The 15,136-nt window shown below is 39.1% G+C and overlaps 1 protein-coding gene across 1 annotated transcript in view; it reads right to left on the bottom strand.

Moving 5' to 3' along the window:
- Positions 1-5,101: 5,101 nt before the first annotated feature.
- LOC104139668 (17-beta-hydroxysteroid dehydrogenase type 3-like) overlaps positions 5,102-15,136 on the bottom strand; it is a 32,535-nt gene continuing 22,500 nt past the window's right edge. The window contains exons 4-11 of the mRNA XM_068925971.1: positions 13,477-13,584; positions 12,699-12,766; positions 11,418-11,453; positions 9,210-9,244; positions 8,102-8,183; positions 6,349-6,414; positions 5,913-6,062; positions 5,102-5,212 (exon numbers count right to left, since the gene is read on the bottom strand). Of these exons, the coding sequence (XP_068782072.1) occupies positions 5,102-5,212; positions 5,913-6,062; positions 6,349-6,414; positions 8,102-8,183; positions 9,210-9,244; positions 11,418-11,453; positions 12,699-12,766; positions 13,477-13,584 (656 nt within the window). The remainder of the gene's footprint in view (positions 5,213-5,912; positions 6,063-6,348; positions 6,415-8,101; positions 8,184-9,209; positions 9,245-11,417; positions 11,454-12,698; positions 12,767-13,476; positions 13,585-15,136) is intronic.

The raw sequence follows: 15,136 nt of genomic DNA, 5'->3' as shown, positions 1-15,136 counted from the left end.
TTTATTTTGAGGACATAGTGCTCCCCTGAGGTAGAGTGTGTTCAGATGTCTGCCTGGCTCACCATAACTTTTAAACAATTTTATTTATACAGTAGTGCACATAAAACCTAAAGATCTAGCTTGTCCTCCTAACCCTGACTTGTTCTGCTTTTTGTGCGATTAAGTCAGGTTTTCAATGTGCTCCTTAATAACTTTAGTTTCTGCGGATTTTAAAAAGAATTCAATTTGTATTTTCCGTACACAAGCTGCAGTTATGTTGCTGCATGTGTTTCAGTTACATGCTCTTGTAGCACCCCTTAGTGGTGAAATCACCTCTTGATTTATGGCTGCACAAGAGGGATTTTCAGTCACCAGTCGCTATTTCTATTTTTCAGTATGACACAAGAAAAAGGAGCACACCTTGAGACACCTGCACAAAGACATCTCTGTAGCACTCACCAGCTTCACCTGCTCAATCCCCCACAGAACACATCCCTGCCATGCTTGGGTCTGTCCCAAGGGGGAGGCCAATCTACACCTCGCTCCCAGAAAATGGATTAGCAGCTCTGGCCTACATTAGCATTTAAGATTTGATGTTTTGTTCTCTTAGTTTCAGTAACAGTAGTTCAATATACAGCGAGAAACATCAATTGGTCTGATTAATGCTTTCATTCACTTCCCTACCAGAAATTTGTGCTATCTATCTCAAATACCCTATTAACACTGAGTAACCTGGATTATCATGCTATACTTTTGCTTGAAATCCAACAGCCAGATTTGGCAAAATATGTCTCTTTTTCTGCAGAGTCATTCTGTTTCACTATGGATTGAGCCAAAGCCCACCAAGGTCAATGGGAATCTTTCCCCTGTCTTGCTTTCCATGCTGATAGTTCACTACTTTCTAGAGCACACTAGCAGAAGTCAGATTAGCTTGCTCAGGGAAACTGAAGTAGTTATAATACTACTTTATGCTGCATCTTTCTTTTTCAAGCAATTATTTTAGGCTGTACATCCTTGAGGGCAAGAATTAAATTTTCCAGCACTTGCAGTGCTACCATATTCTAAGTTACTCAGTAGTGATAATACTAACCAGCATTCTCTACATTTGTGTTAATAAGTCATCCAGGAAAGAGGCTTCACATCTTAGTATCTCTGATGTAGGGTGAATATTCTTATCTGTACAGATGGACACAGAGCCCCAGAGACCTACATGATCACTGCTGACCACATAATGAATCTGCTTCGCAGAATTGCATGAATATGCTTTTACTGCTGTTTCTTTCCACAAAATCCCCAGACCACTCGTTTGTTCGAAGATAGTGAACAGAGCACTGACATCCATTTATTTGGTTTTCATGTAGCTATTCACTGACGACATTTCCCCAGCACGAGCTCACGCTGTGCTCACAATGTTGCAAGGTTTTGAATCAGGAAAATATCTCCTTCTAGGTCACAGCAACATTTCAGCAAAGTCTCTGTTTGCACTGAAATAGGTCTGCCCTTATCATCTCTGACAATAGAAAGAGTCATTATTGGGCACCACAGAATTTTGCCATCCTCAACATTCAGAAAGGCTCTCTGGGAAAGCCCAATAGATCTTTAATAGATTCACAGGGAGTAAAAACCCTAGTTCCCTTGGTATTTCAGGGAGGTACAAACTGCACTAGGTCTACCTCCACTAGATTTTACACTCTCCCCTTCACAGAATCACAGAATCACAGAATCACAGAATGGTTGAGGTTGGAAGGGACCTCTGGACATCATCTAGTCCAACCTCCCTGCTCAAGCAGGGTCCTTTAGAGCACATTGCACAGGATCACATCCAGGCGGGTTTTGAATATCTCCAGGGAAGGGGACTCCACAACCTCTCTGGGCAACCTGTTCCAATGCTCAGTCACCCTCACAGTAAAGAAGTTTTTCCTCATGTTCAGATGGGACTGCCTGTGGTTCAGTTTGTGCCCGTTGCCTCTTGGCCTTCTTGGCTACAAGGGCACATTGCTGGCTCATGCTTAACCTGTCCAGAGGGACCTGGACAAGCTGGAGAGTGGGGTGGAGAGGAACCTCATGAAGTCCAACAAGTGCAGGGTCCTGCACCTAGGCAGGAATAACCCCAGGCACCAGTACAGGCTGGGGGTTGACCTGCTGGAAAGCAGCTCTGCAGAGAAGGACCTGGGAGTGCTGGTGGACAACAAGTTAAACATGAGCCAGCAGTGTGCCCTTGTGGCCAAGAAGGCCAATGGGATCCTGGGGCTGCATTAGGCAGAGTGTTGCCAGCAGGTCGAGGGAGGTGATCCTGCCCCTCTACTCAGCCCTGGTGAAGCCTCACCTGGAGTCCTGTGCCCAGTGATGGGCTCCCCAGTACAGGAGAGACATGGCACTCCTGGAGAGAGTCCAGTGGAGGGCTACAAAGATGATGAGGGGACTGGAGCACCTCTCCTATGAAGAAAGACTGCAAGAGCTGGGCCTGTTCAGCCTGGAGAAGAGAAGATTGAGAGGGGATCTCATCAATGTGTACAAGTATCTGAAGGGAGGGTGTCGAGAGGATGAGGCCAATCTCTTCTCCGTGGTGCCCAGCAACAGGACAAGAGGCAATGGGCAGAAACTGAACCACAGGAAGTTCCATCTGAACCTGAGAAAAAACTTCTTCACTGTGAGGGTGACAGAGCCCTGGAACAGGTTGCCCAGAGAGGTAGTGGAGTCTCCTTCCCTGGAGATATTCAAAACCTGCCTGGATGTGATCCTGGGAAATATGCTCTAGGTGACCCTGCTTGAGCAGGGAGGTTGGACTAGATGATCTCCAGAGATCCCTTCCAACCTCAACCATTCTGTGATTCTGTGATTCTGTAATAATCAGTATTAGTTTTATTTTAAAAATTATTTTATGTAAGGCTACGAAATACAAGCAACATGTAGAGGCCATTTAATTAAAAAGTCTGTGAGATGCAGTGTGCATATAGCATAAGAGGAGTTTTTCAGATATTTTTACAGTTATAGAAAGAAATGGCTTCCTGTTCCAAAGAAGTGGAGAATGTGATGATTTTATGACTAGACACAACCTAAGAGAAATGAATTAGACAACATTTTGAAAGGACTGAACTGATTTCATACTCTAAGAGTCAATGACACTTTTGCTCCTGAACCACAGAACTGTTTTTAAAGAACTTTACCTACTGCTTTTATTTCTAATGATGATTAAGAACACCCAAGAGAAATATCTTCCTTGCTTCTTCTTTAAAAACCAGCAGAATGATCTTGAAATACACACTTCCATATGCACAAAGTGGACATTAAAACTTCCACTTACAGACTGTTAAAAATATTAGGCAAAATTTCTTCTGGGTGTCAGAAGTGACATTTATTAAGCTTTATCTCCTGCAGATATAATTGCAGCTATTTAATCTCAGAGGAATTTTGAAGAAAGGGTCCTAACAGGGCTGTCCTCCCAAGTGCATGCTGCTAGTGCTGCACTACAGTGCTCCCACATCTCAATGCTTTCGCTACTGTCCTTCAGGGGTCTGGCTCCAATATTATTTTTATTCAAAGACAGCATTTCATTTTTAGCACAGTCAAAAGGCACATATAAAATTCCATCTTGAGAGAGAAGTGATAATGCTGCAGCTGACATAATTTTACCAAGATCCATATTTGTTTGTGTTTTCCTTAAAGCACCAAATTCTAGAATCATGTCATTATGTAAGAATTGGAGTTTATGCTGTTAAATATTTATAAAATAAATGCTAAATTTTTGTGGCCATAGAGAAAGCATTGAACATGTAAATTTCAAAGGTTCAAAAAACAAACAAAATGTCCTTATCATATATTAAAATCTTATGATTTTAGGGGTGAGGCAGGCCTTTTTAATGCTGAGGTTTAGCAATATTTGCCCATAAGTGACCTTTCTCCCTTCATCCCCAATTCTGACATGAATAAATATAAGTGTATGAGCAGCCTCACTGCATTCAATGGAAGGACTTGGTGACCAATGTGATTAAGGTGATTTTTTTGTGATTGTTTGCAGACCTGGACCAAATCTGCTTGTATAATAGGAAAAGTACATATTATTTTACATATTATCAATTTTATGATTATAGTTCTGACATCTCAGCACAGTCCTTAATTGTTCCTTGTGGGAATTACAGCAATAAGTATAAGAGGCATCTGGGGAAAGTTGGGACCTATGATCCTATGTTATAAGTCTATGTGGTGTTACCTATTATTTGTCACTAGATTCAATGCAGCACACAGGAATTTCTGGAGTCAGTAGACTATATTTAGTGATTCCCATCCATCCCATGTAGCAAATATTACAAAGACTTTGCCAGGTCACATCTGGCCAACAAACACCAATATATACTTTTTTGAATAAGGCCTTTGCTATCTTCATGCAGCTTTACAAAAAAGCTTTTTGGAATGTGAAAATAAAATAAGCCTGCAAAATGGGAAGATACATTAAAATTCCTAATTTGTAACAAACCAAAGTACAGCTGAATAAATAGCTATCTACAGTTGCCTTCTGGTTTCATCCAGGAACACAGAATTACTGCCTATCTTTTGCTGATTCTCCTGCCTCCTCCAGCTCATATCAAATATTGCAGAGGAAGAAGGCAATCATAGGATCTTGACAGTAATACATTTTTTATGGCTGTAGACTTCCAAAACCCCGGTGTATACATTCCCCCCTGAAAGCTTCCTATTTTTTTTTCTTCTTTTAAATCTCCTTGTCTTTTCAGAAGAAACCAAAGACACAAAATACTTTCTGAAAACAAAAATACACTATGAACAAGTTTGGAAATAAAGCAAATGGTTGTTTTATTTGTGAACATCAAATAAGTGCAGGTATCTGTGGCCTCCAAACTTATGTTAGAATAGCAACAGCAGCAGCAGCATTTCTTAGAACCTATCTAAAACCCATAGAAGTCATTGGAACATCTCTTGCAAATTTTATGGTCTTTGGAGAGGGACACTAATGAATGTGCTCAGTTCACTGGATCAAATTATCCTTGGTAAGTGATCTGGACAGAGTTATGCCTCAAACTGATTTGATTCCTTACACACACACACGCATTGCAAAATGCATCCCACTGGGGTTGTCAATTGCACGTCTTCCCAAAAAATGACTCTCTTAGGGGTTCCTCCACCTCTTCTTCAAATACCTGGTAAATACATGCAGGACTGTTTCTTGAAGTCTGTCACTGTGGAATACCGGTAAAGGGATGAGCTGCAGGATGCACGCCTTCAAAACAATCAAGCAAAAACAATACAAAGACAAAAGGTTACAGAAGCCTCTTGAAAGAAATTAACTGAGTGTTCACAAAGGTCATAGAAAATAGTAAATGCAAAAGCTTCTACTTTATACTTTTAGTATGAATGTTTCCCTTAGAGGGAAATGTTCATTTTCCTCAGTTTTCAGTAGATTTGTTCTCTTCACAATACTTTTATTTAGTGCTCATCATTACAGCTGTCATATATAAATATTTATTCTATTTTCTTAGCTTGGTTTCCTTAGAAAATGAAGTTCATGTGATAGCACAGCCTGTTTTTTTGTCCTTTCCTTTCCCCACTAACTTTCCCTCACTAATAACTTGAATCTGCTGGCCAATTTCTGTAAAGGATTAGGGGTCTCAAATGTATTTCCTAACAGGGTCATGAAAACAGGCAGCTGGAGAAAGGAGAAAGACTAACCAGAGACCAGACTGAGCTCAGCTCAAGATACAAAAGCATAGAAAGCTACACTTTGCTGAGGGCCACTGCATGTTACTTCCATCTTCCTCCCTTCATAGTTTACTGGTGCCATATTAGCCTTAACAATTTATTCACCATTTCTCATTTGAAGCCTAATCTTAAGGTCTTTGAAGTCAGTGAAAAGACCCCTGCTGCCAGTCAGCCTTAGTCCAGCCTTTGGGACCCATTTACAAACTATCAAATTCAATTACCAATATTTCATGGGCTAAACATCCAAAAATCTCATCTCCAAAGGTGACATAAACCAGTGATTCACTAACAAACTCTTCCGCCATCTTTGTGATAAGATTAGGTTTTTGGTACATTATCATTGGAGTAGAAACACCATAAGGAGCCACTACCTAAAATAAGAAATCAATAGTTTAATGTGATCAAACATTTTCATAAAGGCTTTCACTGTGCAGAATCCCACAGCATCTGACAAATTATAACAGGTACTTGCAGTGAAATGGTACTGAAGTAGAATAAGGAAAAAAGGCTATAGTTCCACACAGGGAGAAGAGAGAGCTTTGGCAGGGGCACCCACCACTTCACCAAGGATGGCTATACTCTACAGGTTTGAGCATCCCAGACCATACTTCAAGGATTCATTAAAATGAAGGCAAATATGGTAAGATATAGTATCACCTGTATGATAATTCCCTTTTCCTTATATTCTGCTTGCAGTGCTTTGGAGAAAGTGCATATAAAAGCCTAGAACAAAAAAAAACCAAACCAAAACAAAACAAAACAAACAAAACATTAGCACAGGAACCTGTAAGAACTTGCACATATAGTCACAAGTATGTGCATACACAGTCCTTACCAAAAATGACCAAGCATCATACAACCTAAGTCACAGTGCAGTGGTGAAAAACCTATAAATGATCTTTTCAAGACACATCTCTGCTGTCCTGCATTAGCAATGGCAGGATTGACTCTTTATCTGCACTAGAAAAGATGTAGCCTGACGCTAGCCCAAGCTAGGCATAAAACAAGTACTACTGTAGGCTGTACTGAAAACTTTGTCTCATTTTATGAAAGTGCAGAACTATAAACACCTGAGTCCCCTTTATACTAGCTCTTGGCACTGTTGCATGTAGCACTCTGGCTGACACATACCCTCCCAATCCAAGGATCATGCTGCTGTTTTCTCTTGCAGTAAAAAAGGGAGTGAAATCCAACTCATGCCTTAAATGTATACCTATTAGCATAGCCTACAAATAAGATTTTTAAAGTAATTTATTTGGGGATTTTGTTTGCTTTCTGCAGCTTCAGCCTTTAGGGTTCATGTTTCCAAGTTTTTTCTCCACACCATGAAGAGTACACATATACATTTTTTTTTGTGTAAAAGTTGAGTTTCTGATATAATGAGTGATTTTAGAAGCTAGACCCTTGAGAAATATTCAGAAACTTGACATTGAATCAAACCTCAGTAATCAGATATACAGAAGCCATATTAAGGAGAAAATCTGATGGCATTTCATAGTCATCATTTGTCAGGTCTTACAATTTTAAACACCAATAGTCTCATGATATGACATGAAACAATAATATGCTGACAAGTTAAATAGCTTCCTTTCAGGGCATTGTAAAAAGAAGTACATTTAAAAAGTGCTTAGACACAAAGTAAACAGCTACCCAAGAAAGAGAAAAAAGTCAGAAGATGATAACCAATATACCATATCACTTTGAAATAATGTTAACTAAGCTTTTTTAAGAAACTAAAATCATGTGGTTTGAATATAGTTTTGAGTACTACGAGAAACTTATTTTAAAAAGAGAAAAAGGAAATGGAAAACTACAATTGTTAGCCTTTTTTTTTTTAAACCAAGCTGAGTTCTAGCTATGTTCAAGCAAGTATCATTAAGAGTTTTTCACTTGAAGCAAATCTGAGCTGAGCAGAACATTTTAGGAGTTTCAGTGAAAGGCAGTAACTCCTTATTTTGATAAGCTCTTGGGTTTTAATTCAGAGTAGTATCTCAAAATAAAATCTATGAAGTCAGGCAACTCACCACGCATCAAACAGTTATTTTACTCTTCATTGCATAACTAAAATTTATCAACAGTATTGGTGCATCTACAGTTTTGAGTAAAACAGATAAGCCAGCCCAGTAAAAGTGATCACTGCCCTGAATGAGGACATATTACAAGCATTGGTATAATACTGTTAAATTACAGGCAAAAATCTTCTCATTATGAGCCATACCTTCATCTGGATGTCAGTGGCATAGCTTCACTGATTCCTGGTCCTCAGCTAGTGTAAATTCACATTGCTCCATTATTTCAGTGGAGCTACACTGATTCATGCCATCTGAGAACCTGTCCCTATGCTGCTGATATAAACATTTTAGTGAACACTTGATTGACACTTTTTTATAAAGCAATGTCAAAGACTTACCTTAGAAGCTGAGTACATTGTATATAATGGACAAGGGAAAGTACTCAGACCAGAGGACAGATTCAGAATAAGACCTTTCTGTCTGAAATTAAATTTAAATATAGTTACATTCAATTTACATTTGATGGCATTACAGTAAAAACCTGCACAAGTTGAAAACAACTTTTTCCCCCAGAAGACAGAGCTCTCCTATTATATAGTAGAATACATTCTCAAAAGACCTAATCTTTATAGTTTAGTTAAGTGCAATTAAGTCCAAAACAGCTTGGAATAATGTCATAAGTGAAATTTAAATGCCTAGTGCAGCCAGAACCATGGGAACATTGTATATGCTACTGTACATCTAACAGAGCAAAAGCTGCCATCAGAGGAAAGATTTTATGCTCCTAAGTAATTGGTAGGTCCCTTTTGCTCATTAACCAGCACATTCTTTTTCCTACTTCATGCATCTGTTGCTTTAGTTTCCCTATTCACAACTCCCCGTATAAATCAGTAAAAACAAGTCATTCAGCAACAACCAGGAAAAAAAACAAACAGTAAAAGCTTATTTTGTTGCTCAGACAAAAAGCATATACTGTCCTCTAACATGCAGTAGTAACAGTGTTTTCTAGAAACTCCATCTGAAGACCTTAACTTCTGGTTTAACAACCCCCCACGTCTAAAATACACATTGTATTAAACGGATAAAAGAAATCCTTATTTACATAGCTGAACTAATCTCTCTGAGGAAGTACAGATATCTCCAGTGCTTGAACAGTATTATTCTGAGCACAGCTACCACAAAATATTACAATATTTTCAAATGCTTGCCTAATTAGGCCCATCACATGCAATTTTATTTCTGCAACACATGCATGTTTTTCCTGGAAACAGACTCTGGTATTTTATATTTTCTGTCTTGTTCTACAGTTGACTGACAGTTTGTGGCAGTTCCTATCATTCATTCACACAACACTAACATCAACAGAAATAAATCTTACCAAGTGACATACCATAAAGTGGAGAAGTTAATCATGAAAAAGCATAGCTACCACTGAACAAAACAAAGGTAGCAGCTAAAATCTATTGAAAGTTATTAAAAAAAACAAAAAACAAAAAAGATTTTTACCTTGGCTCCATTTGTTTCAAAATTATTTGTATCATCTGTAAGACAAGTTAGTTAAGAATTATATCCAATCTCCCTGTTTCTGACTGTATTTTTTGACCCATCATGTTTTTTCACAAGATTTTCCATTTGCTCAAGTCCTAGCCATATGTATGCAACTCAAACGACTAAAATATGGCACCTTGAAACTTTTGGGAAAGATTAAGAAATGTTCATGGCTTGCCAATCAGCTGAATCATCAAAAAATTCCAAAGGTTAGTCTGCTAAGCAGTGAAAATCTCATGCTTATCCAAAAACTTTTCAACAGTATCTGAATTTCCTGAATCTTCAGTATTTGATCAGAAACCTAATGAGAAAGTAGGTTTCACAGCGCTTTTGTGTTTTCACTTCTGGCTCTACCTGGATCAGAAATAGCAGAAAATCATGAAAAGACAACCTTTTTTTTTCTGCTAGCAAAATAGCTTTAGGATCATATTTATGCTAATTATTTAATCATCCATTCTTATTTTGACAATGGACTTAATCATGTTTATAATTTTTAGAGCATAATTAAATCCATTTTTAGGTAAGAAGTCTGCTGCTGGTTGTTGTACTTGAAGAGTATTCCTGACATTAAGCCTAAGCCCTTTGGGAATTCATACTCAGACTATTGACTTGTTATAAACACACATAGTGTATAAATCTCTGCAGAATAAGAGCATGACCTAAATTGTAAAGGGTGGTAATGAAAAGCAGTGCAAATGAATGATGCAGCTTAATTCAACCCTTGTTAATTCCCTGGGTTTTTTAGTAGTGTCATTGTGTGCAAGGGATGAGTAGGAGCAGGGTGGGGTTCACAAGCTTCATTTTCAGAAAGGATGTTAAAAAAAGAGAGGATGGAGGTGGGTCATGCCAGCTTCGGTGAAGGGAAATTTCCAAGTATGGTGAAAAACATGGAGAAAGGTCCTGCCTCTGCTAACCAAAATGCTGAAAATCCCACCGACTTCTGTGGGAGCCAAAAATACCTGGAGCTCGGGCATCCAACTGGAGCAGGGAGCAGTGGGCAGGATCCTACCAGGAATCAAGCCAGGAACAGGAAGCCAACAAAAAATGTCAAGATAATTTGGACCTAGTCATTAAAAATGCTGACTAGGAGCATGATTTCATCTCAGTATTTTGGAGTAAAGTGACTATTGTGAAAGGCCAAAAAAGAAGTGGTTGTAATAGCAAGGGAAAGGAAGCCCCAGATCCCAGTGAAGTGGAAGGAGCTGATTTTGCGGCATGTGTAAAGTCTGAAATGACAAAGGGAGAATCCTTTTATATCCAGACTGTGTCGGTACAAAGTGTTTGTTACGAGCCTGTTTGTGTGGGATATGTATGTTTAGTACTCAGGTATTGCAAATGTTTCTGTTCTTTTGATATATAAATAGAATAAAACCTGGGGGCAGAAAGTTCACCAAAACACTATAAAAGAATGTGTTTTAATTGACTGATATTCCATGATTTATTATCTGAAGTCACTAAGCAGCAGTACAAATTTGGGAGGTAAAGTTTGCTAGCCAAGGAAAGAAGAACATCTGTTGATAATTTTCATGCCATGTTTAGAAAGACGTTAGCCAAGGTTGAGATGAACTATAAAGTGCTCTGCTCTTGTTCACATTAACATGCTGCTTGCAAACAGTAAAGCAATACAAATCTTAATCAGAGGTGGAAAACATGAAACATTAACTGTTCTTGTAAGGGAAATAGCCAACCAAAATGAACACTGAGGGGTGACAATACAGAATTGGGATTCAACTCCTTAAAAGTTTCTGTCCTGCATTGATGCAAAAACATTTTTGCAGAACAGAATTGCATCAAAAAACGCTCTTCCAGTACAAAAAGACAGATGGAGTATCTTCTAATCCTGTAGATTTTGATTCTGTAACAAATCTTCCTGTTTACTGAAATCAACATGTTTTTGCAAAATGTTTCAGCCGCAGTGTAACAATGTGTCTTAACAAAGCAACTGTGTTAAAAAGTTTCCAGTCAGTTCTGATCAAAATGTTTCACAGGCAGTAGAACCAAACCTACTAACTAAGTCTCTAAAATAATGCTGACATTCCTGCCATAAATGACTATCTGTGAATAAATGAAATGAAAATACACAGAAAAGCTAATCGGACACTCTTGCATGGAGCTACATTTTTTCCAGTAAAAATGTTATATATTAGATGTATGTGTGGCACATACCTTTGTAACAGAAATAATGTTGCAGCTGATGAGGTTCTGCAGGAAGCAAGAAAATACACAGTACATAGTTAACTTCAGAGTGTGTAGCTTATCTAGATAATATACATAGAAATTCCAACTGAAAAACTGTATCTAGCAAAGCAGTTGCTTTTTCAGCTGCTAAGTTTGCCTCAGATTTTCACTAACTGTGCCTAAAATTTGAGGTACTCAAAGGTAGGTTAGGATTCATTTTTTCTAGCCATGACATTCAAACCCCCCAATTTTATATTCCTCTAATTCTGTGCGCACAGTTTGGCCCAGCCAAGTCTTTGCACATGGCAAAACTTGGAGGCCTGGTGACCAAGTAGTGCCGGCAGCAGCGAATGAAGCCAGATGGCTACAGAGAACAAACTATAAAGTGCCTGGCTGACACTGTTTGGCTCCCAGTGATGGAGGCTGCACCATTTTTTATAGCCTGTCGATGCAGCATAAGCTGCCGTGTAGATACCCTCCTAAGACCAGCAAGCGAACCCAAGTCCTAGTGGCAGCATAGCTGCCATCATATGGCACTGTACCTACGGCAATTAGTCTGGGCAGAGCCCCTCTCTCACATGATTATGTTGCTTCTGGGACCGCAGCTCTGAACGAAGCAGCCTGCTCGGGGATCTCTAATTTGTACCAGATTATGATGTATAGATGCAATAGATCCTGCGACAGGTGCCAGCAAGAAAGACGCTCAGAAAATCTGTTTTTTCCACAACTAATATTGTATAGGTAAACAACAATAAGGCAAAGAGAAACTTGATCAGGTCCTTAATCCTCTAAAACTATTCTACATGTATAATCTACTTCCCAAAAAAGTACACTTCGTTTAAACTGGGCTTATTTTTTTGGTTTTCCACATACTTAAGCAATGGTGTTTCAAAGAAAGGAAGTTCTAATAATATTAATAAGAACCCAACACTTCAGTTGTGGCTGTGACCAGGCTGGACCCCATTACATTACATATGATCAGTGAGCCAGAAAGGCTGCTCTCTCTGCTACATCAGGGCCAATTGCACTCTCTGATCTTTTACTAAGCATCTGCACCAATTTAGCTGAAATCTACCACTCTTTTTCTCTTGCAAGCTATTCTGAACATTAAAAACGAAACAAAACAAACTACGCTCCTTCAGGCCCAGTTCCCACTCAACTGAAAAGTTAAATATGCGCTGATAGTAGTAGGGGCAGAATCTGTCCCTTAAGTGGAATTACAGTTCCTGATTGTTATAGTGCAAGTAGAAAACCACAGAGTAATCCTACCTCATCCATGTCTGGTCCATTAAGGAAACGGCAGGGAAAAGGATTATGAAGCATTCCAACATTGTTAACTAATCAAAGGAAACATAATGATAAGAACCACATCTAGACAAAGTACATAGCTCAGCTGGTTAAACAAACAGGTTCTCCTTAAGACTCAAAAGTTTTTAAGCTGCATGTGAAGAGAAATGCCATCTAGCACTGAGTCTTGTTCTTACTGAAGTCATCTGTACTGACTTCAGGGAATGGAAAAACAGTCTGTTTCTACAGTTTGGATTTGAGTTTTTTTGTTTGATTGGGATTTTGTTGTTTGTTTCACCATTGAAAGGATGGTTTTCTTTACCAACAACAACAACAACAAGTTTTCATTGTTCCTATGTGGCTCATACCTATTAGGGTTAGCCACAGGCTCATTTCAGATGATTGAATATAAGAATTGCACACAGCTGTAAAACAATCAATAGTGAAAATGAATTTCCTGAGGCCAGACAGGGGAAGAAGTCACCCCACAAACTGGATGTTGCTTATAAAGTGGCAAAGGAGCTTTCACAGGAAAGAAATCACTGTAGAGGGCAGAAAAATGGGAAGCCCTTGCAGAATCTTAATTCACTTTTAAAACTTGTTCATAACAACTAATGCTCAAATGCACTAGGCATGCTTGGTTTTAGCAGTGTCTGCTAACTATAACAAGTTGTTATGACATGCATCATTTTATACAGTTCTCTGTATAATACGCTGCAGCCACAAAACACCCTTCAGTTAACAGGCTTTAGTGACTCACCCAAAACACCAATTTCCAGGCCTTCAAGACTTTCTTCAATATTCTCATATACTGAATCTTTAGTGAAATCAGCTTGTATAATCTTTACCTTTTGATCTGTGGCCTGCTCTGTAATTAAGAAAAAAGAGAAAATCCCTTTGCATCTACACAGAGGGAGGGAGAACTGCAACTGAGTAATGAGTGAAATAATCAGATATACCATGTAATAATGCCCACTGTAGAATAAGTAACTGTTTCAACTTTCTGGCTTTGAGAAGGATCACAACACAAGTAAAATACTCTCACTGTAACCAGTTGTTTTCAGGGAAATGGCCTGACAAATATGGGATCAATTTATGCCCTGAAATCAATGGAAATTCCCTCACAAAATCTGAACATTTGGTCCTCAAGTAAGAAAAAACAGAAATAAACAATTCAGAACAACTTCACTCGATTATCATAATATTTACAAAAGAGCACTGTCAGCATATGCTAAGACAAGTGAATGTGGGTGCCAGATCTTCTACATAAGCTCAGTTTTGCAGAATTGTTTCAAAGTGTTTTCCTGTACAAGATGATCATTTTAATAAGCAGAGCTTATCTTTTCATGTAGGAGGAAGGGAAAACAGGTGTTGTGATGCAGTATTTTCTGCCTCCTTTTCAAACTACTCCTCTCCTGTTTTTACATTTGCAGTCCTGTAGACTGGACCTTCCCTAGGATTCTGCAGGACTAAAAGGCATTTAAGGGAGGATATAACTTAAATTTTACAAGGTAATTTACACAGAAGGGAAAGGGGAACATGTATGATTTTTCCACTGTCATTGCTATGCCCAGCTGTACATTACCATTTTTATCAGCAGTCAGTTTACTGCTATTCATATTTTCAATGAGGTTTCATGAGAAAAAGTGGAAGAGACTCTTATTTATTCATTTATAAAGGTGAGGCTCTCCTTTAAAGGGGCCCAATGAGGTCTCCTCTAACTAGAGGTTCACACTGTAAATTCTTGCTACTAAACCTGCTTTCAAGTTTTATGGGCAACCTGAAATTCAGATGAAGTTTGCTGAAAAAGCGACAAAGGGAAGCTTGGAAATGTCAATAGACGATCTGAATGCAAACTGGCTGCAAGTGGCAGGAGTTCAGGCGTACACAGATGGCAGAAAGTCTGCCTTTGAGTCCCTCTTGGGAAACTGGCTCTATTTGTTCAGACCTTGATTTTATAGCTAACTTCATACAGGCAGGAAAGCACATTGCCCCAGATGTGAATCAGACACACTGATTTCTATCCAGAAATCTTGCCTCATGTCTCGCTGTGTACATTCAGATTTAGGAAGAGGCCAGTTATTCCTTGTGTCAGCTCCTGCAGGACAGCGAGGCTGGCAGGAAGCCAGCTGTGGCTTCCGGGTCCAGCAGGCCAGTTTGCACCAAAACAGGGCCCGCATTGGAAGATGAGAGGGGCAGATCTCCAAGCTGTTCCCTCCTTGCCGCACAACACGCTGCGAATCTCCACCACCTCATGCTACTCAAGTAACACAAGCAGCCTGAGGAACGGCAGACTCTCTGACTCCAGGTCTGAAAAGTGGGTTGCATCTTATGTGCAATTTTAGAGGACATCTGTCTCCATGACAGGGGCGAGGGGGAAGAAGTTGTGTGTATGAAAGGGATGAAAGGTACCCTTTAAA

Source organism: Struthio camelus, chromosome W (genome assembly GCF_040807025.1).
Source record: "Struthio camelus isolate bStrCam1 chromosome W, bStrCam1.hap1, whole genome shotgun sequence".
NCBI lineage: Eukaryota > Metazoa > Chordata > Aves > Struthioniformes > Struthionidae > Struthio > Struthio camelus.
The sequence above is the reverse complement of the archived record's forward strand: the minus strand, read 5'-3'. Positions and strand labels throughout refer to the sequence as shown.